Source organism: Aspergillus chevalieri, chromosome 7 (genome assembly GCF_016861735.1).
Source record: "Aspergillus chevalieri M1 DNA, chromosome 7, nearly complete sequence".
In the NCBI taxonomy this organism is placed as follows: domain Eukaryota; kingdom Fungi; phylum Ascomycota; class Eurotiomycetes; order Eurotiales; family Aspergillaceae; genus Aspergillus; species Aspergillus chevalieri.
Window position 1 is genome coordinate 2,229,987 of NC_057368.1, and position 23,611 is coordinate 2,253,597.

Below are 23,611 nucleotides of genomic sequence, written 5' to 3' on the forward strand. Positions count from 1 at the left end.
TGGCACAAAGAAGATACAAGTATAAAATAATATCCATATCATATTATCATCAATCGAACAAATCGGAAGACAGCCGCCGACTGAAAAATGTTTAGTTGCATGCAGCCCAGGGATTTGTGGAATAAGACCGACCCAGTTGGTAAGATGAATGAAGCTGCCATCAAAATGCGTTATGGTGTCCTGCATTGCAATTGATCGTGATTGAGACCGTTTGGTCACAGGTTCAGCTCAATGGAAACGTCCCCAGTCGAGCAGAGAGTGAGAATACAGAGACCAGAAAAACTATAACCCCTACAGAATTATACAAAAACCGAGAAAAAATCCGAATCCGTGTCTTGTACCTAACAATCAAAACAACAGCCACCCGTTTCCAATCGAATTCCAAATTCACAAATTCATAATCTATAATCTTACTCGTAAATAATTCCAAAAATACAGTAATAGTGAAGTTTGGGGAATGGTCGAATCCCCAGCAAGTCGAATGGTGCAACCTATAGGCTGACAATGCGCCTGATGCTCACTCAAGAAAGGAAAAAGAAAAGAAAGAGAAGAAAGAGAAATGATATTCAATGCAGCCCACAAAGTCACGATAGTAATGGCCAGATGCGATTGTCGTTGGTAATAGGGCCAGCCACAGGATGTCAGTGCGACTTACCTGTCACTTTACAACTCCGATAGTTTTCCTCGGCTTTTCAGAATAGAACGTGAAAGCGAACACACCGCATACATAACTGGGAACATTGCTCCACGTGTCTTCTGTATCCGGATAGTGTTGGTACGTGATATGTATGGGGCGTACTGCGCCGCAGACGTTGGGCATGTTGCAAAAGGCCAACCGTTTAATTGCAACACCTTTGCTGTGGAACTCACTGAAGAGCGTAGAGATATCCAAGTTGCACACCTTGACTTTCTTTCGGCGCGTATTCCAATTTTGTAATTGGGGTTGCAATAGGGAAATTGGTTTCGCACAATGGGTTGAACGGTGCAAAGTCGACATAAAGGCAACCGATAGACGTCGATCCTCTTTCTTCCCTTGTAAACCTTATTAGAGAGTCTTTGTTCGATCAAATCCGTAGTCCGGATTGTGTACAAGTACGTGTATTGTAGGGACTGAACATGATCAAAAAAAGAATCCCAGAGCGTGCATTCGCTGGATCCTAGTCGAAAAATAGTCCCGTGCGCGATGCGGTGCATATCCACCAAACACGTTCACTTTCCATGAAGAAGTACGACGAAAATAAGTACCAGTACAGAGTAGAGTAATCGTACTTTGGAAAACCCCCCAGTCGACTCATACCGTCGGATTGAGAAGAAAGCCGTTACACCGGAGCCATCGGGTCGGCCCTCCGGAAGTTAAGTGCTTCTGACATATGAGCAAGAAGAGCCAAACCAATCCCTGCCCCTGTCTTGCATCGTGAGCATGTGCATCTGTCCGGACCTAATATAATTATTCCCGGGGTGATGGTGGTTTGGTTACTGGGAGCAGTCGAGGGCGGAGAGCGGAGAGATCATGGTAGATCCCGGGAGCCGCCCAGTCAGCCCGCAGAGTGAAAGCGCGCGTGTCCTAAAGCGGTAACGGGGCAGAAAAGCATCATCGCCGCCATTAGTTATTGGCATCTTAACCACCACAACACGCAACCCGTGTATCTGAACATACCCCCATGCTAGTATCTCTAGTTGTGACTCTGCAACGAGACCTGTCTGCAAGCTATTTCTAATTCCATTTTTTCTTATTTTCTTTTTTTTTGGTTGGACGAGAACGCGCTGTTAATCCTCGCGCCTGCGCCGGGCATTCGCCATGAGTGTACTCCTAGAGACTTCGCTTGGCGACATTGTCGTTGACCTTCTGGTTGACGAGTCTCCAAAAGCATGTGAAAAGTAAGCTGAGTCCCCTCTTTTGCCTTGTTTTGCGTGGTTACCTTGTCGAGTGGCTGAACGGAAACTAACAGCTCCCCGTTCTCTACCGCTGCAGCTTCTTGAAGCTATGTAAAGTCAAATATTACAACTTTTCGCCCGTACATAATATTCAGAAGAACTTTTCCCTCCAAACCGGTGACCCTATCGGGCCCGATTCCCCAGAGAGCGATGGTGGCTCCTCGATATGGGGTCTGTTGCAAGGCCCCTCGAAACGAACATTCCCTCTCGAGCTCCCGAAGCTGAAGCACGTTGAACGAGGTACTGTGAGCATGGCTACGATTCCCGCTTCGCACGATCCAGATCAGCGTCTCGCGGCTAGTCAATTCCTTATTACACTCGGCGATAACCTGGACTACTTGGATGGGAAGGCGGCCATATTTGGAAAGGTGGTGGAAGGATTCGATATTCTTGAGAAGGTTAATGAGGCATTTACCGATGACCGGGGTCGACCTCTCAAGGACATTCGTATCCGTCATACGGTCGTCCTAGACGATCCATACGATGATCCGTCGGGATTGGTAGAGCCACCTGAAAGTCCGTTACCGACCAAGGCCCAATTGGATACCGTTAGAATCGCCGATGATGAGGATCTGGATGACGACATGGACGAGGACGCAATGGAGAAACTGCGGCGGGAGCGCGAGGCAAGAGCACAGGCATTGACTCTGGAAATGGTTGGAGATCTTCCATTCGCTGAAGTCAAGCCGCCTGAGAATGTCTTGTTCGTCTGCAAGCTAAACCCGGTCACGCAGGGTATGTTCACTTGATTTTCACTGTTCAGACTTCGTACTAACACTGTTCTAGACGAGGATCTCCACTTGATTTTCAGTCGTTTCGGGCAAATCCTATCCTGCGAGATCATCCGAGACAAGCGAACTGGTGACAGTCTGCAGTACGCTTTTATAGAATTCGAGAACCAGAAAGATTGCGAACAAGCATATTTCAAGATGCAGGGCGTTTTGATTGACGATCATCGTATCCACGTGGATTTCTCTCAAAGTGTAAGTCTTACCACAATGTCTCTCCTTGCTGCAGTCATCTAATTAGCAATAGGTGTCGAAACTGTCAGAAAGCTGGCGGAATGCCACCATCACTAAGCGTGGAGGTCCACGGGGTGGCTTTGGTGGTGTAGCTGAGCTTGAAAGGAAACGCCAGTATAGGGCATCCCCCGAGGTCGATCGCAGAGACGATGATGACGACCGTTATGGCATGGTGTTTGACAAACGTGAGGCTGCCCGGCGGCGACCTGCCTCCCGTGAGCGGTCATTGAGTCGAAGTCCACAAAGAAGCTCTCAACGAGACCGCAGAGTCAGTCCAAGTCCTAGACGGGGAGGTTCACACCGGGATCGGTACCGCGACCGATCGTACAGCCGGAGTCCACGACGAGGGGACTCTCGCCGTGATAATCGATACCGGGGTCGAGACAGATATGATGATGAGCGACGAGGTCGTGATCGTCGTGATGACGATCGATACCGAGAAAGGCGACGTCGCTAGACTCCTACATAGTATGGCGTATTGTTCTTGGGGTTTACTATTTGAAAGAAAAAGTATATTCTTTTTGCACCTCACACAGTATATGGTTCATTGTATGTAAAACCAAACTCTTGCGCAACACTGAATAGTCCATACCGACAGTCCAATAGAGTGCAGTACTAGTCGGTGTGTGCATGTACCAATGAGCAAAAAATATGCTCGGCTGAGCAATTTGACCAGCTGTAAATCATCTGTATCGCATTTTCTGCATAACTCTCTTCAGTCACATACATGCAACCTACAGCAATTGCTGTGTTGGCATTGGATTGTTGGCGAAGCTCCAAACCTCACTTTTATGCCCCGCCACAGCAACAGAGACATCCGCTGGCTGCTGGCCACTCACAGTCCGCGATGTCAAACATGGTCCCAGCCAAAGTGTGGTAATGGTTGGTTAAAAAAAGGTATGGAAATAACTACTATTTTTGCCTCCAGCCAAGGAACGGCCTTCTTTTGTGGCGGTCAGTGTTTTCTCTACTACCGTTAGTACTACTAGTGCAAGTATAGAGGACAGCTTCACGCCCCGCGGTCCCCCGATCAGCTAACTCCCCTCTGTTTCTTCTTCTTCCTCCTCCTCCTCCTTCCTTCCTTCCCTCCTTCCTTCCTTCAATCTAACTTCCTTTCTTCTCCCTTTCCTTTCCACCCGTCCTCCTCTCTTCTTCCATAGTACTCTCACATTCCTATCATCAAAATGGCTGCCGCTATCAAAGAGACGGTCTCCAACCTCGTGGGCAAGCTCCAACCCCACGCCGAGCCTGCTCTTCCTGAACCCTCGGCCGAGGACTTCCAGAAGCTCCAGCAGAAATATACCGAAGCCGGACAAGACCAGGTGTTCGCTTTCGTCGATGAACTCCAGCCTAGCGAGAAGACCCAGCTCTACCACCAACTCACCAACTTCGATCCTACCCGTGTCAACGAACTGGCTGAGAAGGCCCTGAGCCCTGCCGCCGCCCCGGAGGGCCCTCCTACCCTCGAACCTCTGCCCGATGTGGCTCTCGCCTCGATTCTCGACTCGGATCCCAAGGATATCCAACAATGGTACGATGCTGGTCTCAAGGCGGTTTCGGAGAACAAGGTTGCGGTGGTTCTAATGGCTGGTGGTCAGGGTACTCGTCTGGGTAGCTCTGACCCCAAGGGTTGCTTTGACATTGGTCTTCCTAGCCACAAGTCGCTTTTCCAGATCCAGGGTGAGCGGATTGCTAAGTTGCAGCTGCTGGCTCAGAAGGTCTCGGGCAAGGAGGCGGTTATTCCTTGGTATGTCATGACCAGTGGACCAACTCGCAAGCCTACAGAGGAATTCTTCCAGAAGCACAACTACTTTGGATTGTCCAAGGACAACGTGATTATCTTCGAGCAGGGTGTTTTGCCTTGTATCTCCAACGAGGGTAAGATCCTGTTGGAGTCCAAGTCGAAGGTAAGCACATCCCACTTTCATGATGACTATCCAAGTACTAATCATTGAACTTTCCTCTAGGCTGCCGTTGCACCAGATGGAAATGGCGGTATCTACCAGGCCCTCGTCACCTCAGGAGTGCGGGAGAACATGCGTAACCGTGGCATCCAGCACATCCACACATACTGTGTTGATAACTGTCTGGTCAAGGTTGCGGACCCTGTCTTCATTGGTTTCGCTGCCGCGAAGGACGTCGACATTGCCACCAAGGTGGTGCGGAAGCGCAATGCCACCGAGTCTGTTGGCTTGATTCTGCAGAAGAACGGCAAGCCGGATGTCGTTGAATACTCTGAGATTGACAAGGAGACTGCCGAGGCCAAGGACCCCAAGCAGCCTGATGTGCTGAAGTTCCGGGCTGCCAACATCGTCAACCACTACTACTCCTTCCGTTTCCTGGAGTCGATCGAGACTTGGTCTCACAAGCTACCTCACCACGTTGCCCGCAAGAAGATCCCTTGCATCAAGCCCGAGACTGGCGAGGCCTTCAAGCCTGAGAAGCCCAACGGTATCAAGTTGGAGCAGTTCGTCTTTGACGTCTTCCCCCTGACCCCTCTTGACAAGTTCGCTTCCATTGAGGTCCGCCGTGAGGACGAGTTCTCGCCTCTTAAAAACGCCAAGGGCACCGGTGAGGACGACCCTGACACGAGCAAGCGGGACATCATGGAGCTGGGTAAGCGATGGATCGAGAAGGCCGGCGGTGTCGTTGTCACTGAGGGCCAGGCTGTTGGTGTCGAGGTCTCCCCCTTAATTAGCTACGTAAGTTGCTTCCTTGTTCGTTGTTTTGATCACTTCGCTAATGGTTGATGTCCAGGGCGGCGAAGGACTCGACTTCCTCAAGGGCCGGGAGATCAAGGCTCCGGCTCTTGTCGAGAAGGAAGAGTAAGAGTATTAACATTAGCCTTTTGTTGGCACGCATTATGTATATAATTTTAATGCATTAGCACAATCATGAACGAGATACTGTCTACGGATCTACGGAGGAAGTGGTGATGTTGCGAATAGGAAGCATATTATACCCGTGTTATTAATCTCAATGTCCTCGTGAGCTCTTTATCGTAGCATCTACCAAACTATGCAATCCGCGCTCTGTAGTCTATGGCGTATAGAAGAGGAATACATGCCTCAGGCTCCCTGTAAGAAATCTGGGCCACTGCAGCCTTACGCAATACGGAAAAGCCCGGAAGCTAAACAGAGGAACTTTTTTTTTTTGCATAGCGATTGGGCCCTGATGGGGAAAAGGGCTATTTTTTTCCCTTCACCATCACAGATTTACTGTTAATTTTCTTTGGGAAATACCTCTTCATTCATTCTTTTTGTGTTGCTCGCGGTCCGGGATTGGAGAGCTGTTGTGTGAGTGTTGAGAGTCGCGTTGTGAAGCAGGTAAGCTTTTTTCTATTTTCCCCTCGTTCTCTTGTGGGCTTTTTATGTCAGCCCACTTTTTTTTTTTTTTACACCACCATCGAGCTTCTACCAGTGGGCTGTCGAAGAATTGCTGTTCCTCCTCCAAGGTTCTCAGGACTGACAGCGGAAAATCAGATTTTAATCGAATAGGAGTTTTCTGGAAGGGTGAGTTTTTCTTCAAGGTCCTTCCGTGTGAAACTCTTTTATTTGTTTTGCTCGACGCTTTTCCAACCGGGTTTGACGGGCTGCCTACGATCTTCCTCTACGATCCTCTCTCGATTCCTTCAATCGTTCGCCTGGATTTTTATGGCCGATTCGGTTTTTTTTTTTTTTTTCGGATACTGAATATGGGTTGAGATGGGATATTCGGGCGCTTTTTCTATGGATTCAGCAATGCGGGCTGTCGCATGGTCCAGCAACTGCCATAACGGTCTTACAACGGTTGATATCGAGAGAGGGGAGGAAAAGCCAGCACCGCCAACCCTTTGGTCTTTTGATATCGTAATGCGGAGTTTCACGGGCCAACGAGCATTGTCCATTGACTGCGGCTGACTGAAGAAAAGAATCAGTTTAGTATACAGTCAAAATGTTGCTTTCTCGTCGTGCGTGCTACAAGTGTGGCAACATTGGCCACTACGCTGGTCAGTAATATTCAGCAATTCGGCCGGAAATGGGAGGAAATTGGCTGACGGGATACAATAGAGGTCTGCTCTTCGACCGAGCGTCTCTGCTACAACTGTTGGTGAACCCTTATTGTGCAGCTATATGGTTGCTTTCTGAGATTGTGACTAATGCGTTTACGTTTTACTATAGGCAAGCAGGCTGGTATGTACCGGACGTATGTCGTCTTTTCTTCCGAGCTTTGATCTGACCTGAGGAACCAGGCCACGAGTCCAGCAGCTGCCCGCACCCTCGTACGACCGAGAGTAAGGAACCCCCCTTCGCAGGATTCAACCGTTGGGGAGTACAAAGCGTTAACATGTGTTTCCTCCAGCTAAACAATGCTACAACTGCCAGGGAGTTGGTCACGTCCAGGCTGACTGTCCCACATTGCGCCTGAACGGTGGCACTAGCGGCCGTTGCTACAACTGCAACCAGCTTGGTCACCTTGCCGTACGTCTATTCCGTTACAATGGATTGAAGGATTGGCAAGGATGGGATGACTGACTTGTCCTTTTAGCGCAACTGCGGTACCCCTACTCCTGGTGCTGGTCGCGGTGTCGGTGGTCCTCGTGGAGGATTCACCGGTGGTTTCCGCGGTGGATTTGGCGGCTACCCTCGTGCTGCCACCTGCTACAAGTGCGGTGGCCCCAACCACTTCGCTCGTGACTGCCAGGCCCAGGCTATGAAGTGCTATGCCTGCGGAAAGCTTGTAAGTGTACTATTAATAGTGTCTGTTCATGAGCCTCTTCTGACAAAATCCTAGGGTCACATCTCCCGTGACTGCACCGCTCCCAACGGTGGTCCGTTGAGCTCTGCCGGCAAGGTCTGCTACAAGTGCTCTCAGGCCGGTCACATTTCTCGGGAGTGTCCAAGCAACGAGTCCACTCAGGCTGCTGAGTCCAACCCCGCCCCTGCCGCCGCTGCTGTTGCCGCTGAAGCCAGCACGGAGGCTGCTCCCGTCACAGCAGCTCCCACCGCTGCTGTCGCATAAAGGGACCACTTGACGTATCCTTCGAAGTGCGAATCCCACATCCAACGGGGGAACTATTCTCTTCTTCTCTTATTGTATTAGGGTTCTTTTCCTAATTCGGCCTATCACTTTCTCTTCTTCCCCCGTGTTTTTGCTTGCATATATTACGGCCCTGTTTCGGATTATTGGCACCGGGTGTTCTTCTGTTTCTTTTTATATTATGTATACGACGAACCAAAAAAGTTTTCACGAAGTCCCAGGTTCTCACATGGCTTGGATCCCCATGCACGACTCAAGTCTCGTGAATTGGCGTCTATTGTTCTTTCTGCGGATTATCTTCCTTCTCATTCAAGGAGACGAGGCAAGGAGATGGGTTTCAATTGAGTGCAGGTGGAGAGAGATACTGGTGGACCGAGGACGATGTGCTTTTGTACGGAATGGCTATATAAGATAGTGTACTGTGCTATCTTAGTATTATTAAAAATGGGAAGCAAAGAAAGGAACAAAAACAAAGGAAATTTCTTCAAAATCTAGATTCTTCTTGTCTTTGTCTGTTTTCCGTCTCATAGTTGCGGCACGCTGTCTGATGGTGGCCAAGTTGACCATAACCTATTTGGGTTGACGCGACGCAGCTCTCTCCTCGAGCACTTCTTTCCATCCAATCCTCTTTGCATTCGGCATCAATTTCACCTTCATCCCATACAAATCCATCCTGTCTACTTCTATCATTCTTATTCTTGTGTTATTACATATATATCGATCACTTCTATATCTACACCCGCATAACAATAACCTGGTGAGAAAATGTCCGGATCTGACGCAGGCGACGAGTTCAACGATGATCTAGAGGTTCCTCCTTTTCCTTCTCCTCTGTCCACGATTGATGTGAATTGCTAACTTTTGGTCGTCTCGATATCTAATAGGATTTCATCGTTGATATCGACGGTATCCAGGCTCATGGTACGTCCAGGGCTGTCCTCCCCTCGTCTCGCCTCATCTCGCCCGGATAACCTGTGTTGATAGAATGATGCAATAGGAATCAGTGCAGCGGATATCACGAAACTCAAGGCAAATGGATTCTATACTGTTGCTGTACAGACTCTTCCTGGACGATTGTCATCGTTTATTGGGCTAATACGCTTAGTCCGTCCATGGCGCTACGCGGAAGACCCTGTTGAAGATTCGAGGGTTCAGCGAGATCAAGGTTGAGAAGGTTAAAGAGGCTATTCAGAAGTGTCTGGTTCGTTTAGTCATTACGAGCGTGTGATCCTTCGCTGATGCTGACCGTCTAGCCCTCTGCTTCTGGGTTCATCACGGCCATGGAGCTGAATCATCAGCGCAAGAGGGTTACCAAGATCTCGACTGGAAGCAAGCAGTTTGATGCTATCCTTGGAGGGTAAGTTGACGCCTGGCTCCCGTTCTGGTTGGCTTCGTCTGTTCTAACCGCTCATAGGGGCTTCCAGAGCATGAGCATCAGCGAGGTCTTTGGTGAGTTCCGTTGCGGTAAAACACAGCTATCACACACGATGTCCGTTGTCGCACAACTTCCTAAGGAGATGGGAGGCGCAGATGGCAAGGTTGCCTACATTGATACCGAGGGTACCTTTCGTCCAGAGCGTATTGTCCAGATTGCAGAGCGTTTCGGTGTTGATCCAGACTCTGCTCAGGAGAATATCGCTTACGCCAGAGCGCTCAATAGCGAGCATCAGCTGGAGCTGTTGTACACTCTCAGCAAGGAGTTCGCGGCGGGCGAGTACAGGCTGTTGATTATTGATAGTATTATGAATTGCTTCCGTGTGGACTACTGTGGACGTGGAGAGCTTGCGGATCGCCAGCAGAAACTTAACCAGTTCTTGATGAAGCTTTCGCATATGGCTGAAGGTATGTCTCTGCTCCTTCTTTCTTGACTACAAGGCTCATCTGTGGTTTAGAATTCAACATCTGCGTTCTGATGGTTAGCCACTTGCTTCTTCAGTTACATAATGCTTGCTGACAATACCAGACAAACCAAGTCCAAAGCGATCCTGGCGCCAGTGCCCTCTTTGCAGGAGCTGATGGCCGTAAGCCCGTTGGAGGACATGTCTTGGCGCATGCGTCTGCGACTCGTGTTCTGCTTCGGAAGGGACGTGGAGATGAACGTGTGGCCAAGATTCAGGATTCACCGGGTTAGTGTTCATTAGCTCTGAGGATGATAGTTTGTCTAACAGCTGCAGATTGCCCTGAGCGCGAGGCGACCTATGTGATCACGAACGGCGGAATTAATGATCCTGATAAGATTTAACGTTGCAATGAAAGAATTATGTGGGATGGCATGATTTGAGTTATTTCTTAAAAGTTTTTTTATGGTATTCTCTGTTTTTTTAACTGATATTACTGTTTTTCAAATGTCGATGTACAAGTACTTGAGATAGCTTAGCCTTATCGGTGGTCTCCGCTTCCGCCGTGCAAAATTCCCGCAGCGCAAACTCGGAGCGGAAGAACGAATAATTTCTTTTGCGCAGACACGTCCGTATCTCAACTTCTTTCCCTTGCTGAATTTCTCCTGAAATACCGAAATACAGAAAATGAAGAAAGAGTCACCAGAGATAGCCGGTTATACCGTGCTCCCCGTTCAACTCCCCCCAACACCCGCATTCCCCAAACCAGCCACCCATTACCTCTACCTACGCCGTCACGAACCTCGCATCCCAGATCCGGACTCCCCTCGCTCCCTCTTCATCGTCAACGCTCCCATCGACACAACCGAAACCCACCTCCGCCACCTCTTCGCTGCACAACTCTCGGCCGGCCGCGTCGAAAAAGTGCACTTTGAAAACGTCCCCACGAAAAAGAAGCATTCCCCCCCAACCCTCTCCGCCTCCAAAAACAACAAAAAGCGCAAGCGCATCACAGCCGACGATCTCCAATCCCAACTCGACGCCATCGACCTCCCCTCAACATGGGATCGCCAGCTCCAGAAATCCGGCGCCCACGCCGTCGTCATCTTCGCCGATAAACCCAGCATGGAAAACAGCCTGAAAGCCGCCGCAAAAGCCGCCAAAAAGGGCACTCAGATCGTCTGGGCCGAGGGCATTGAGGACCGCGTCTCCCCGCTCGGTCTCGCGCGGTACCAGAACCACGAGCAGCTCCGGTATCCGGACCGCGCGACGCTCTTGCACACCGTGAACGACTTTATGGTTGTGTTTGGTGAGGTTGCGGAGGCGAGGAAGCGTGAGGAGGCGCGGAAGGCGCAGATGCCGGATGACGATGGGTTTGTTACTGTTACTAGTGGCCCGAAGTTGAATAATGTGGCGCAGCAGGAGGAGATGAGGGAGTTAGTTGAGAGGCAGAGGAAGAAGGAGGAGGGATTGGGCGATTTCTATCGCTTCCAGAGTCGGGAGAAGAGGAAGGAGAGACAAAACGAGTTGTTGAGGAGGTTTGATGATGATAGGAGGAAGTTGAGTGAGATGAAGGAGCGGAAGGGGAAGATTCGGGTGGGTTTCTCCTTTTCTCTGCTTGATTTGGAGATGCCATTGCTAACCTATCGCAGCCGGAATAATTTCGTTCTTGTTAAAAGTTGGTTTAGCTGGGCGTTTTGGGTTGGGAAAAGTAATGGGTTCAGGATGGTTTGATTGTAAGTATAACGATTTATTTCCATCTACGGGGTACTCTTCTATACACATGATGAGCTCGCTGGGGCCAGAGTAGCAAGACTCGATCTATGATCAGATGTCATGCCTTGCCATCAAACACCAGCGATTCTATTTATCTTCTCACTCCTGACGTGTTCCACTGTTCATTCTGCTGCTTCTCGTCAGTTTGGTCTCTGGCATTTGCTAACGCAGTCTAGTGTTGATATGTTCAGATTAGTATAGAACTGAGAAGCATATATATTACTGCTTGGAATATATATGAATAAATTACTCTGTACTTTCAAATGCCATTTAGACGTACTCTCTAGAATACAATACTACGCTATGGTACTCCGCACAGACCACTTAGATGTCAGGCTTGGCGATGACATCTTCTGCGCTCTGCAGATACCCGGGGTACTTTGTACAAACCAGTCGCATACACCAGCTAGACATCTATATATGAATGACAAATTGCCAATCCTCAGCGACAGCACTTTTGGAATATATCTTTGAGTATGCGCTGAGTGCTTCGACGCAGCAGAAATCAGTCCTGCGCTTATCCAACACCCTCCGCATTCCACACACAATTAGACAGACACTAGACGATACTTGCCATTGACAACTAGCGATTAACCATACGACAATGGCCTCCGACTCAGCTGGCGGCTTCATGCACCCCTCCCTCCCCTCCCCCGCGCCCTCAACAATGTCAACCTCAACCGCAACACCCTCCCTCCTCCCACAACAACGCACGCACCCGCTCAAGGCGGGGTCGATGAAAGAAACGGCTGTGATAAGTCATTTGGACAAGAGTATTTTGGGGATAAACCGGCGGCACGCGAAGAAGTTTAGCAGTTCGTATGGAGGCGGAGCACTGAACGGAGTGGGTGAGGGTGAGGGTGAGGGCCAGGATGAGCGCGGATACGAGAGTTTCAAAGAAATGGTCAGAGATATCGAGAGCTTAGTCGATGTCGTCTGGGTTAGTGGCACGCGTACGTATCCTCCCCCCCAATTTAACCAATTACTTGAACTAACAACCGCACGCATAACAGCAACCCTCCAAATCCCATACATAATCTCCCTCGCCGTCCTCGTGAACTCCAGTCTCCCCTCCTACCCCTTCACCCCGCAATCGACCTTCCGCCTCCTCCGCAAACTAGACTCCGTCTTTGCGTCGCTGTTAACGGGTGAAGACGCGGACTCGGGGGCTCCGCTGGCGGGATTCGAGACGAAGAGGAATATCGTCTCGATGACGGAGAAGGTACGGATTAAGAGTATTGCGGAGGCGTGTCGGATGGTTGTTATGGAGGTTAGGGAACGGAGTGACGATGATGAGACAACTGAAGAGGATGGGGATGCTACGGGGGAGAGTGAGGTGGATAGTGAGGAGGAGATGGTCGATGTGCTTGGGAATGTGAATGCGAATGTGGATGCGATTGTCAATGCGGTTGATGAGTATCACGAGACACCTGGACGGTGGGAGATGGAGGCGGCGAGGGTGTATGAACGGACGATTCAGTTGTTGGGGGATGAGCTGGGGAGACAGGGAGAGTTTGGGGATGATATTGGGCAGCGAGAGATTACGCCTCCGTGTGCACCTAGTACAGCTCAATAAAGAACAAACATATCTATATATATATGTACTACTAGACCAGACTAAACTAAACTGACAGCCCTAACTAAATTATCAGACCAGAGTACCGGGTCGCCGAGTAGATGTAAGCTCCTGAAGTGCGAAAAGCAAAACTCCGTAACGGCTGAAAATTACAGGGCACCACCGGTGGATTTGAATCTTTCAGAACGCCACGCGATAGGCCTCAGAATTTTAAGCGGATTGGGATCGGAAGCGCAGGGCGGATGATGATTGGTGCTTGGGCGACGGTGATTGTAATTTCATCTGGATTGACCTGTGTGGATCGCAAAGTCCAAGTACTCTTACTGTACAGAGTACGAGGGGAGTCGATGAGTCGATTGATGTACAATTGAGCAGAGTTTATTGTCCACAGACTATGGCCACACAGGACGAAAAGGTGGTGTATATCTGTACTCTACAGTACACAGTAGAGCGCAGTGGCAATGGCCCTCTTAGGCAGACATCGATCCATGGTTCCAAGAGGTGCGATATTAATTGTATGTCATGCATCCACTGAAGAAGAGTTTTCCTCGACTCCGGATGTGCTTATAGAGAGAGTATGTACAGCATGCCAGGTACCTGCATTATCACAGATCAAATTGTTAACAAAAGTACTTGCTCAATGCAAGGAATCGTTGTATTCTGTATCGAGAGGTAAATAAGTACAGTACTCGGAGTAACTCCTTGCTCATTCCATGTATGAGTATCCGTAGTGGATGAATGGATCAAGCGCGCGTCGACGCGTCTGAGTTTTTCTCTTCTTTTTTTGGGAGGGGGTTAAGGTTCAGTATCAGCTGGAACGGTGGCATAAGTTTCATAAATACATGACTGTGGCTTAGTGCTTGGTACTCTGTACAATTGCAGACAATGGCGTCTTTCGGGATTGAATACGAACCAGCCCGGTTCGCAATGTCCGGCCAATCACGGGCTGCTAACCAGAAATCCTACTCATGGCACCCTCCATGGTTCTGGTCTGTGGTTACTGGTACGTACATACTGTACCTGTACAGGCTGGTAAACTGGTAATTGTACTGACGTCGATGGAGATAAGGTCCGGTTGGATCAGGTGACATGCATTGCATCTGCAAGGACGGTTCTTCAGTACTTGTACTCAGCATCATATCAGAGTGATCGCTAAACAGGATTCACATTCTCTGTGCCAGCATTCAGGTAGTCGTGCGATACACGGTGTACTCCGCGACATAATAAAGAGCCTGAGCCGAGCCGTGGCCATGGATACGGGCTAGTATGAAGTAAGGTCGTTCTTTGTCTTCTTTGTCCTCGCATCCCGTCAAGCAAGGAAGATCGATATAGGAGCACCTGTATGAGAGTCAAGTGACTATCCTTGATTAGTGAAACTACAGTAAATAACATGCGACTGTGTATTGGAGGCTGAAACTGCCGCGGCTGCATATCGTCACTTATTCCTACGCTGTCTGGAGAATGAAATAGCCTTGTTAATATGGATAAATTCATATCTATAGCCTATTCAGAGAATAATATCAGTTCTATCACTCTACTACTTCGTACAGAGCACCATCACTCTTCAATAAGTAACTGTACGATAAAACGAGCCGCGTCCGTGCAGGTAATTTTGTAATTTGCGTAATGCCCCATCTGCCGGTGCCCTATGTATGTAAGTGTATGGGTATTCTATTATTACCTTTCTTTTTTTTTTTTTTCAGTCCCCTCCATTTGCTGAAGCATATCTGGAATTCTCTTTTTTTCCTTTTACCCCTCCTCTCTGGTTCTCCTCTCTTCCTCTCTTCTCTCTTCTCTCTCTCTCTCTCTTTCCTCCTTCCTTCAATCTTCCTTTAAAATCTTTCCTTCTCTGGTCGGATCTTAACGGAGTCGGTTTGCGAATCGCCTTTTTCCTTTTTTTCTTCTTTTTGTCGTTTTCTGTTTGTTCAGATCTCGTTTATTTCTACCAGTCAATCCATTGCGGGAGTTATCTTTGGCTTTCTCTCGTCTTAACGTCTTTGCGCCACGACAATTTCCCACGCACTTGTGATTCATTTTTATTAGCAAGGTTGATTTAATCTTGTCTTGGTGAGTACAATTTCTCTTTTATTTTTTTTTTGGTTGAGGAAGATGGATGGCCGAGGCCTGGAGGACGGGCACTCTCCACGCTATGACAGAACACAAATCATTTCAAGAGGGAAAACAGCCCGACTCTCTCTCCTTCTCCTCCTTCCTAGACGGTCGTTTTACAGCTGTGGGCAAGACTAGTCTTATCGATCTGCGGTGATGAATGCTGCCTTGATACGTACGTGCGTGCGCCGGTGCTCTCTCGCTTTCTGCCTTGACCACTTCTTCTCCCACGCCATTTCTCAGAGTTTTCCCTTTGGTCGCCCAGCCAGCCAGCCAGCCCACTTGGTCCCCTCCTCCCAAAATACCCGACCGCACACTTGTTTGTCGACTCCACACCTTCATTTTCCAGTGTCCACATTTATTACTCAAGTCTTTCGAGCATGCGACCTTGTTGTTACATGGCTTGGTGTCGGACCGGGTGGATTACAAATCGGGTCGACGGACTGGTTTGGGACGGTCGCAATCGGCGGAGAATGGAGCAGATTTAAATGTATCCTTTGACGAATGCGGTTGTATTGCGGGTACCGGAACTGGAGAATCGCTCGACTTTTTTTTCTCTTCGTCTTTTTGCGATTTATTGAGTGAATCTTCTCTTTCCTTGAGATCTGGCGTGTCTGCATCACAGCATTCAAATCGTCTCGCGCGACATTTCTACTCGGATATTCCGGTCTTGGCAACGAGAGTACCGCTATCGCATACAGTTCACGGCAGACATTCTTCACTCGCGATTTCTTGCATACGAGCGAAGTTGAAAAGCTTCTTTCGTCGGTGTCAGACAACGGCAATTGCGTTGCGCTACTGCCCTGTGCACTGTGCATTGCCTCCAGGCCTCGTCCAGCTTATCATCATCCATCGTCAGAGTGCTCCCGTGATCAGCTCCCCACTAACCGATTCTTCCCACAGAAGAATACCCTTTCTGTCCTTTACGGATTTCAACGAACGCACGCTCTCTCTTAACGACTCCCACGAAGTCCCAATTGTACGAGCCGTTTTCGGGTTAGAAAAGTTGTCGAATTTGATACACTTCTTTACCAAGCGCCAAAATGTCTTTCCAGAACTTCGATTCCTTCCAGAACCAGGCCGATGCTGCTGCCGCCGCCGCCCCCGCCGCTCCTGCGGACACTGCTATGGCTGGTCAGGACGCTGCTTTCCAGGGTCCTGCCGGTGATGCCGCTGCGGCTGCCGTTCCCCAGCAGGGTGCCGATGGCAAGACCACTCTCTGGTACGTTTAGCTCTGGGGATCGCGCGCTTAGTGCATGCGCTAATAGATGTGCAGGATGGGTGAGCTCGAGCCTTGGATCGATGAGAACTTCATCCGCAACCTGTGGTTCCAGATGGGTGAGCAGGTCAACGTCAAGATGATCCGCGACAAGTTCTCTGGGTGAGTACCTTAGTTGCACCATAATCTGTTGAAGGCGATCCTAATGTTGGTAGTAGGAGCAACGCCGGCTACTGCTTCGTCGACTTCACCTCCCCCGCTGCCGCCGCCAAGGCCCTGTCTCTGAACGGCACCCCCATGCCCAACACCAACCGTGTGTTCAAGCTCAACTGGGCTACTGGTGGTGGCCTCGCTGACCGCAGGTAAGTATAAATACTTGTCAGCGATATCATATCGCAGATCACTAACTTAAGTGCAGCCGTGATGACCGTGGTCCTGAGTACTCCATCTTCGTTGGTGACCTTGGTCCCGAGGTCAATGAATACGTCCTTGTCTCTCTCTTCCAGAGCCGCTTCCCATCTTGCAAGTCCGCCAAGATCATGACCGACCCCATCAGCGGCATGTCCCGCGGATACGGTTTCGTTCGCTTCTCCGACGAGAACGACCAGCAGCGCGCTCTGAGCGAGATGCAGGGTGTCTACTGCGGTAACCGCCCCATGCGTATCTCGACCGCCACGCCCAAGAACAAGGGTCCCGGTATGATGCCCGGTGGTATGGGCATGCCCGGCCCTGCTGGCATGTACCCTCCCATGGGCGCTCCCCCCATGGGCTTCTACGGTGCTCCTCAGCCCATGAACCAGTTCACCGACCCCAACAACACCACCGTCTTCGTTGGTGGCCTTTCCGGCTACGTCACCGAGGACGAGCTCCGTTCGTTCTTCCAGGGCTTTGGTGAAATCACCTACGTCAAGATCCCTCCTGGCAAGGGCTGTGGTTTCGTCCAGTTCGTCCAGCGCCACGCTGCCGAGATGGCCATCAACCAGATGCAGGGTTACCCCATTGGCAACTCGCGGGTACGTCTCAGCTGGGGCCGCTCTCAGAACAACTCCGGCCCCGCCGGAAGCCCCTACCGTCCCGCCCCCCCACCGCCGCCGATGTACCCGTCCATGGGCATGCCGCCAGCTCACCAATACGGTGGTTTCGCGCCTATGAAGGTTGGTGGTCCTGAAGCCACTTGGCAGTCTCCTTTTTGAAAGCAAATTTAACGAACCGTTCTTAGTAAAAAACGACAACAAAATTAACAACATGACCAACAACAACAAAAGCGTTCTGTTTTTTGAAGGAGGCACTAACAGGAGTTCTGCGTCATTTCAATAATGGGTCTTTTGTGTTGTAACAAGCCTGCTATTTCTGCGAAAGTTCCCCTCCTATAGCTCCCTCTTCCGTGGGCGCCCTTTTCTCCTGTGCTACTTATTTCATTACATCTGAGCGCTTTGGTTTTGTCTTTTCCGTTTTCCTTTCCCGTCTCCGTGAAGCAAGATTGAGCTCGTCTAATAGCCCATCTGTTGTGTTTCTTTTATCGTCGTTTACCCTTTTCTATAACCCATATGTCTCCCATGTTTTTTTATGTCCCTGTTGTTTGTTCTTCCCTTTCGATGCCCCGATTTCTTTTCGTTTCCTTTTCAAATATCATGCTTCCGGCCCTGGGTCTTCGTTCTGCGTGTGATGGGATTGTTGATGCGCTTCGTTTTCCCTTTATACTCCTTGGGCAGGCATTCTGCGAAAAGTTTCATATTCCCAAATCTTTTCTCATGAAGCAGTCAAATTGAAGTCATGTTCGCTTTTTTCTTTTAGGGATGCTATGTCATGCTTTTTGCTAGACCAACGACCTGTACAACATTTTCCTTTTCCTTTCGTCCGTTTGCTTTCAATTCAATCCATTCCATGACGGAACTCGGAATGCTTTTCTTTTATTACTACTCGGCCTTTAGTTACTCGGCAGTTGTACTTCATCTTTGTAGATATTTTGGGGTTGATAGAACGAACGGTTGGCGGGCGCCTGCCTATACAGGAATGACCGTTTAGGAAAGAACCATGCCGGAGGGCAGCTTCCCTCTTTCCTTCCTTTATTTTCTTGTTCTCCCCCTCTCATTTTTCTCTCGGCACCGAATACCTCTTTTGAATTTTTTTCATCCTCCGGTTGCTGATATCGTCCCCTTCTCTCATCTGTACACAGACGTGGATGTCGTTTTCTTACACTGTTATCGTCTATCAGTTGCACTTCCCCAGACTTAGTTCCTCATTTCATTTCGTCGCATTCTAAAGACAAAAACGGTCGCGAGCCTCTACCAAACGCCCAGGATGCGATACGAAAACTGGGATGTCCTCCTCTTCCCAGGGGACTCCAAGACCCCGATCCAGGAGTTCAAGACGCAGTGCTCCGTGATCCAAGGCAGAGGTACTCATCTTCTTTTTCTTTGCTCTGGTTTACCACTTGCTAACATATGCTTTCTCTACCAGAGTCGCCCTACCTCAACGATATGGGACCCGTCCTAGGCCCGCAGTCTTTCCAAATGCCGCCAGGAACCCAGACCTTGCTGCCGGTCCTTGGTAGCTATATCCCAAGCTTGCCGGAAGGTGCCCCGTTCCGAGCGTCTATTCATAACTGGGACCAGCCTGTGCCCAGCCGGTTGATGGATAGCCTGATGCAGCCTGATGATGCCTTGTTGTATCATGCTCAAGTCTATATCGATGGGGAGCCGGCTTCGTGAGTCGTTTTGATTTCTGTTGTGAGGTTATGGTTCTGACGAAGAATAGGGGTTGTGTTTTCGGTCAGAGGACTACCTGGCCTCATGTTATTGGTGAGTGTTGCCATTGTCCCGGGACGTGGGATCGTATTGCTAACATTGTTGTTCCTAGACTTAAGTCCCAGTGCGTCAGTTCTTTTCTGTTTATACGGTTCGATCCACTAACAGCGTTCAGAAATCGACAAGAATGGTGACCAGGAACTCCTTCGCTTTCCATCATTCCATGAAGAGATACTGCATCAAAGGTTGTCGAGCGCAGCCGACTTTTTCGGTAAAATTGTCATTGTGATTGCGGAAGGCTTCGCTCGTCCTCATCGTTCCCCTCCAATCGAGCGGGTCAGGGATGTCATCGCGTTTTCGTTTCAGCATGGCCCTTTGCGTAAGGCCCTGTCTCTCATTACATAACATTTTCGTCTCAACTGACTGGGAACAGAAATCCTGGAGCTTGCCAACATTGCCTGGCCGAATGCTTCCATGTGGATGCACGCGCAGCAACAACCTTTCCAATACAATTCCGGCCGCACCCCACTCGATGACCTGAAAGAACCAAAGGACGCTCATACTCACTCGCCATCAAAGTACCGCCGAGGAGCCGCACTTCCTGGCGCTCATGTTCAATCTCCGCCTCCGTTTTACGGCGCTTTATCGCGCCCTAAGGGCTTTCAGTTACCTTCGACCCAGTGGTCGTCCGACGCTCCGGGGGCGCCCATATGGGTTCACCAAGAGCCGCAAGTCGTGGGAGACCCCTTTGGGGATGCGTACATCATTGATCATCATCGAGGGCCAAGATCATCCCAGAGTGATATCACTATGCCTGACTACCAATCGAGCTCCAGCGGCAGCAGTCGCGCTACTTCCGGCTTTAGTGGCATCAGCTACGAACACAGCAAGCAGCCTAGTATTGCTGGTGTGCTTAACGAAGACCAGTATAGCCGGGTTTTCCGAAATTTCACTCCGCCGAAAGAGCCGCTTTCTGTCCCCAGCTTTGTGCCCGTTGGTTACAAGTCCTCTGCGGAACGTCACAGTCAGAATGCTAGTCGTCAGCCATTGCCTTCGATGATGAAGAGTGTCTCACTGTCTGGAATTCGAGACATATCAGGACACAGCAACAAATCCGTCATCACCGATCCCTTCCAGTCCCTCGCTGGATCAGAGACTACTGAGCAGTTCTATGCCAGCCCTGAGGTTCAGTCCAAATCCAGGCAGGCAAGTTTGGTCCAGGGCGAAGAAACTCCCCGTAAGGGATGTGACAGAATTCAGCAAACCCCGACAAAGACACCTTTGCACACCAGTGCGAGTCTTGAATCCGTCCTGTGAGCGTCTGGCTATGTTCTTCGCTACGGTTTGACGCACCACGCCCGATGGCACGGACTTATAGGACGGCTTGGCCATTGATGATATTCTTACGACAGTCGCCTGTTTAGTTTTTGGTATTGCTGTGCTCCGTGTTATACCCTCGTTTACGTGCAAATTTTGGCGCTTTCTGGACCCTCACATTGGCTGTTATATATATTGGTTGACAGTATACCACTTTCGTTATGCAATCCATAGTGATGTGTCTCAATTCATGACATTCAATAGCTTTAACGCATGGGCATTGATGAATCTAGTAACATTGAGTATTGATATTGATATATCGTGACGAACATGGAGAATTACAGGCAGAGCTTTGGAATACTGAATCATAAAACAAAACAAAAATCCGTTTAAACAAGGAGTCCTCGATGGTCTAGTGGTCATGATTTCCGCTTGTCAGCTTAACAACTGCAAGCGCGGGAGACCTGGGTTCGATTCCCAGTCGGGGAGTTTTTCTTTTTTGCTTTTGTATTATTTTCCCGCCGTATCTGTAGCTGTTGCAACTTGTAAGAAGGCACCGTTAGCTTTCTTTTGTCCTTTTCTTTTTGATAGAGGCTACTGCGCCTGCATGATTATCGTTAATCGTTGGTTACTTTTATGCCCTTCGAATTGTCCACTATCCAAGAAGCCTCTTAACCAACGGATATATACTTGCCGCTGCTTCATTATTTCTCCGTTCTGCCAATTCCCCTCCAACATATTTATTTGCAGCGTTTACTCAGGCTTCCCATCCCCAACCTGTCTTCCCCCAGCGTCATGCTTCCCAAAACAAGCAAACTGATACTCTGCATCCCTCTTCAACCCCGGCACCGCAGCCACAAAATCCCCTACAGCACAGAACCCATTAACGCCCTTCTCACACCCCTTCAACCCATCAAGCGGAACAGGCGCATTATTCAACATAAACCGGATATACTCCGTCGTATTCCTAGTCGAAAGATCCGGGTTCGAATACAGCACGGGATCCAAGTGCCCAATGGAAGCTGGCGACGGACAACTCCAGACCTCAGTGTTCAGGCGCGCGCCGAAGGGCGTGAGCTTGTTGAGGTTGAAGGTGCGGTTTGCCGGGGCGTGGGTAATGTTCGCTGCTGGGAGGCCGGCTGGGCCGTACTTGAAGTACTCCAGGCCCAGGGCTGTGAGGACGGAGACGATGATGTCGTCGTGGGACATATCCATGTACAAGGGTTGGCCTAGCGGGAAGGTCTTCTCGTTGTTGTCGTATGTGTAGTTGATGCTCGTGTCGCTGGACGTGATGAGATTGGATTGTAGTCGTGCGGCGAGTTCGAGGATGTAGCCGATGCCCTGGGCGCGACCTGTTGAAGCGCCGAAGCCGTAGTTGCCGTAGAATTGGAGGTCGAGAATGTATTCGTAGTCTTTCCATTCTTGTTCTGTGAAGAGGGTGCAGAAGGGGGAAGGGGAGGGGTGGGTGCTGTAGGTTGCGTATTCGTAGGGGCACATGTTGAGCATGGCGAGGATGTCGGAGGTCGTTAGGTGGAAGTCGTGCGGCAGGTAAGGGGATAGGCGGGATATGGCGGAGTGGGTAAGGGCCGGGAGGAAGGATTCTGCGGCCGTGTCTCTGTACGAAGGCATTGTTAGTAATTGGTGATTCAGGTGGTGTGAGGGTTGGGCTGGGGGCTTACCCTTGGTAGCCTTCGCGAGAGTCGCCGGGACAGGAATCGTATGAGGCGAGGGTGTTGTTGAATGGATCGACTTCGGGGATGACGACGAGGTCATACTGAGAGTATGAGCTGTTGGCACCGGAGTTACCAAAGAAGCCGCCTAGCACTGTCAGCCCTATCCATTTAGTTAGAGAGAAGGGCAGCATACTCAACCACCACCTCGCACTCTCCAAAATCCGCGCCTGCGACGTAGTCCTAAACACCGGCTTCGCCCTCCTTGTCCCATTTGGGTACACATTCAACCCATCCTCCCACCGCACAACCCCAGCCCCAGTCCGATACAACAACCGCCCATACCTGCCCCACGCATCAGCCCCCGACGTCGCCTCCGTCGCAGCACCACTCCCCAGTAACGTATCCTCACCCATCATATACTCCCAGTCATTCAAAAACGCCAGCGGCCCACGCGCCAATGTCCTATGCGGGTGCAGTGCAGTGTAGTTCTTGAGCTTCTGCGCGAACTTCTGCATGCCCAGACCGTCGAGGTCGGAGGATGTTGGGTAGCGCTGCGCGTGGCGGTGGAGGATGTGCACCTGTGCTAGTTCGCAGCCGTGAGGGACGCCGTTTGGCACATCGAAGCCCGGGCTGTCGGCGTAGGGGCTTAGGTTGCCCCAGCTTGTGGTGATGTCGAAGTTGGAGGCATATGTTGCGCCGGTGGGTGCGGATGCTCCCGCTGATGCAGCTGCAGATGTAGATGCAGAGGAACTCGATGCTGTAGCTGCAGCGGCGGGATCGAGCCCTAGAAGGGCTGTGGCGAGGAGCGCCGCTGTAGGTGAATTTAGCAATTGCATCTTGAATACTGACTACTCCGTACTACGCAGTAGATTGCTATGATAAAGGAGCGTACCTGAAGGTGCTCATGAGATATTTATCTCCGGTCAGTCATGAGCTTAGCCTGCGCACTAGCACCAAGTCGTACTAGCCGGTGGGGCGTGCCTCTCTAAGGAACACAAAAGGAGCCGTAAGAAACTGGTCAGCCTAGCCTGGCAGTTTTTTCGGGGGACTCCGACATCGCTTATCATCGCGATTTTTCTCTCTGCAGTAACAAGGTTAGGGAAGGTTTTTCCTTTTGGGGGGTGCGATCAGCAGTCGGAGTTGAGGGTTGGTAAAAACCGAGGAGCGAGGTTGAGCGGGGTTGCGGAGGGGGAGTGCAGAAAGCGGTCTGTTCTCTGTATCTAGATGATGCTACTTGAATACTGCGGTTACATGGGACTCACCATGTTGTTAGTATTGTATGCGACGAGATGATGTCGTGAATTTAGGCATGTATAAAATCACGTGACTATATGCGGGCTGCGGGCGGTGAGGTCACGGGCATTGACGCTGTCCTTAACG

General features: G+C 50.1%; 10 protein-coding genes and 1 non-coding gene across 11 annotated transcripts; 10 read left to right on the plus strand and 1 right to left on the minus strand.

Moving 5' to 3' along the window:
* Positions 1-1,798: 1,798 nt before the first annotated feature.
* On the plus strand, positions 1,799-3,414 carry CYP6 (peptidyl-prolyl cis-trans isomerase Cyp6; the record flags this gene model as incomplete). Its single annotated transcript, XM_043283103.1, has 4 exons — positions 1,799-1,878; positions 1,973-2,670; positions 2,722-2,918; positions 2,971-3,414. The coding sequence occupies 4 exons, from the start codon at positions 1,799-1,801 to the stop codon at positions 3,412-3,414; spliced, it is 1,419 nt and encodes a 472-aa protein (XP_043140416.1).
* A 727-nt stretch (positions 3,415-4,141) lies between these two features.
* Positions 4,142-5,786, plus strand: ACHE_70738S (UDP-N-acetylglucosamine diphosphorylase; the record flags this gene model as incomplete). Its single annotated transcript, XM_043283104.1, has 3 exons — positions 4,142-4,864; positions 4,925-5,659; positions 5,715-5,786. 3 exons carry the CDS (start codon positions 4,142-4,144, stop codon positions 5,784-5,786), a joined length of 1,530 nt encoding a protein of 509 aa, XP_043140417.1.
* A 1,104-nt stretch (positions 5,787-6,890) lies between these two features.
* gisB (putative zinc knuckle nucleic acid binding protein) lies at positions 6,891-7,958 on the plus strand (the record flags this gene model as incomplete). The annotated part of the gene is made up of 7 exons (XM_043283105.1): positions 6,891-6,945; positions 7,007-7,042; positions 7,118-7,129; positions 7,189-7,230; positions 7,299-7,417; positions 7,485-7,676; positions 7,731-7,958. The coding sequence occupies 7 exons, from the start codon at positions 6,891-6,893 to the stop codon at positions 7,956-7,958; spliced, it is 684 nt and encodes a 227-aa protein (XP_043140418.1).
* A 783-nt stretch (positions 7,959-8,741) lies between these two features.
* On the plus strand, positions 8,742-10,218 carry DMC1 (recombinase DMC1; the record flags this gene model as incomplete). Its single annotated transcript, XM_043283106.1, has 9 exons — positions 8,742-8,786; positions 8,861-8,897; positions 8,974-9,029; positions 9,082-9,177; positions 9,230-9,333; positions 9,391-9,818; positions 9,869-9,891; positions 9,940-10,102; positions 10,151-10,218. 9 exons carry the CDS (start codon positions 8,742-8,744, stop codon positions 10,216-10,218), a joined length of 1,020 nt encoding a protein of 339 aa, XP_043140419.1.
* A 283-nt stretch (positions 10,219-10,501) lies between these two features.
* On the plus strand, positions 10,502-11,475 carry RRP7 (putative ribosomal small subunit assembly protein; the record flags this gene model as incomplete). Its single annotated transcript, XM_043283107.1, has 2 exons — positions 10,502-11,410; positions 11,467-11,475. 2 exons carry the CDS (start codon positions 10,502-10,504, stop codon positions 11,473-11,475), a joined length of 918 nt encoding a protein of 305 aa, XP_043140420.1.
* A 719-nt stretch (positions 11,476-12,194) lies between these two features.
* Positions 12,195-13,166, plus strand: ACHE_70742S (general transcription factor IIH subunit TFB6 family; the record flags this gene model as incomplete). The annotated part of the gene is made up of 2 exons (XM_043283109.1): positions 12,195-12,543; positions 12,604-13,166. The coding sequence occupies 2 exons, from the start codon at positions 12,195-12,197 to the stop codon at positions 13,164-13,166; spliced, it is 912 nt and encodes a 303-aa protein (XP_043140421.1).
* A 3,152-nt stretch (positions 13,167-16,318) lies between these two features.
* On the plus strand, positions 16,319-17,716 carry ACHE_70743S (RNA-binding protein; the record flags this gene model as incomplete). Its single annotated transcript, XM_043283110.1, has 5 exons — positions 16,319-16,497; positions 16,552-16,656; positions 16,710-16,856; positions 16,913-17,648; positions 17,714-17,716. 5 exons carry the CDS (start codon positions 16,319-16,321, stop codon positions 17,714-17,716), a joined length of 1,170 nt encoding a protein of 389 aa, XP_043140422.1.
* Positions 17,717-18,795: 1,079 nt separating this feature from the next.
* On the plus strand, positions 18,796-19,205 carry ACHE_70744S (uncharacterized protein; the record flags this gene model as incomplete). Its single annotated transcript, XM_043283111.1, has 2 exons — positions 18,796-18,892; positions 18,955-19,205. The coding sequence occupies 2 exons, from the start codon at positions 18,796-18,798 to the stop codon at positions 19,203-19,205; spliced, it is 348 nt and encodes a 115-aa protein (XP_043140423.1).
* A 510-nt stretch (positions 19,206-19,715) lies between these two features.
* On the plus strand, positions 19,716-20,558 carry ACHE_70745S (uncharacterized protein; the record flags this gene model as incomplete). The annotated part of the gene is made up of 1 exon (XM_043283112.1): positions 19,716-20,558. One exon carries the CDS (start codon positions 19,716-19,718, stop codon positions 20,556-20,558), a length of 843 nt encoding a protein of 280 aa, XP_043140424.1.
* Positions 20,559-20,959: 401 nt separating this feature from the next.
* Positions 20,960-21,047, plus strand: ACHE_t70010S. Its single transcript has one exon. It is a non-coding gene; the product is annotated as a tRNA-Asp (tRNA).
* Positions 21,048-21,311: 264 nt separating this feature from the next.
* ACHE_70746A (histidine phosphatase family protein) lies at positions 21,312-23,067 on the minus strand (the record flags this gene model as incomplete). Its single annotated transcript, XM_043283113.1, has 3 exons — positions 21,312-22,173; positions 22,238-22,376; positions 22,425-23,067. 3 exons carry the CDS (start codon positions 23,065-23,067, stop codon positions 21,312-21,314), a joined length of 1,644 nt encoding a protein of 547 aa, XP_043140425.1.
* Positions 23,068-23,611: the final 544 nt, after the last annotated feature.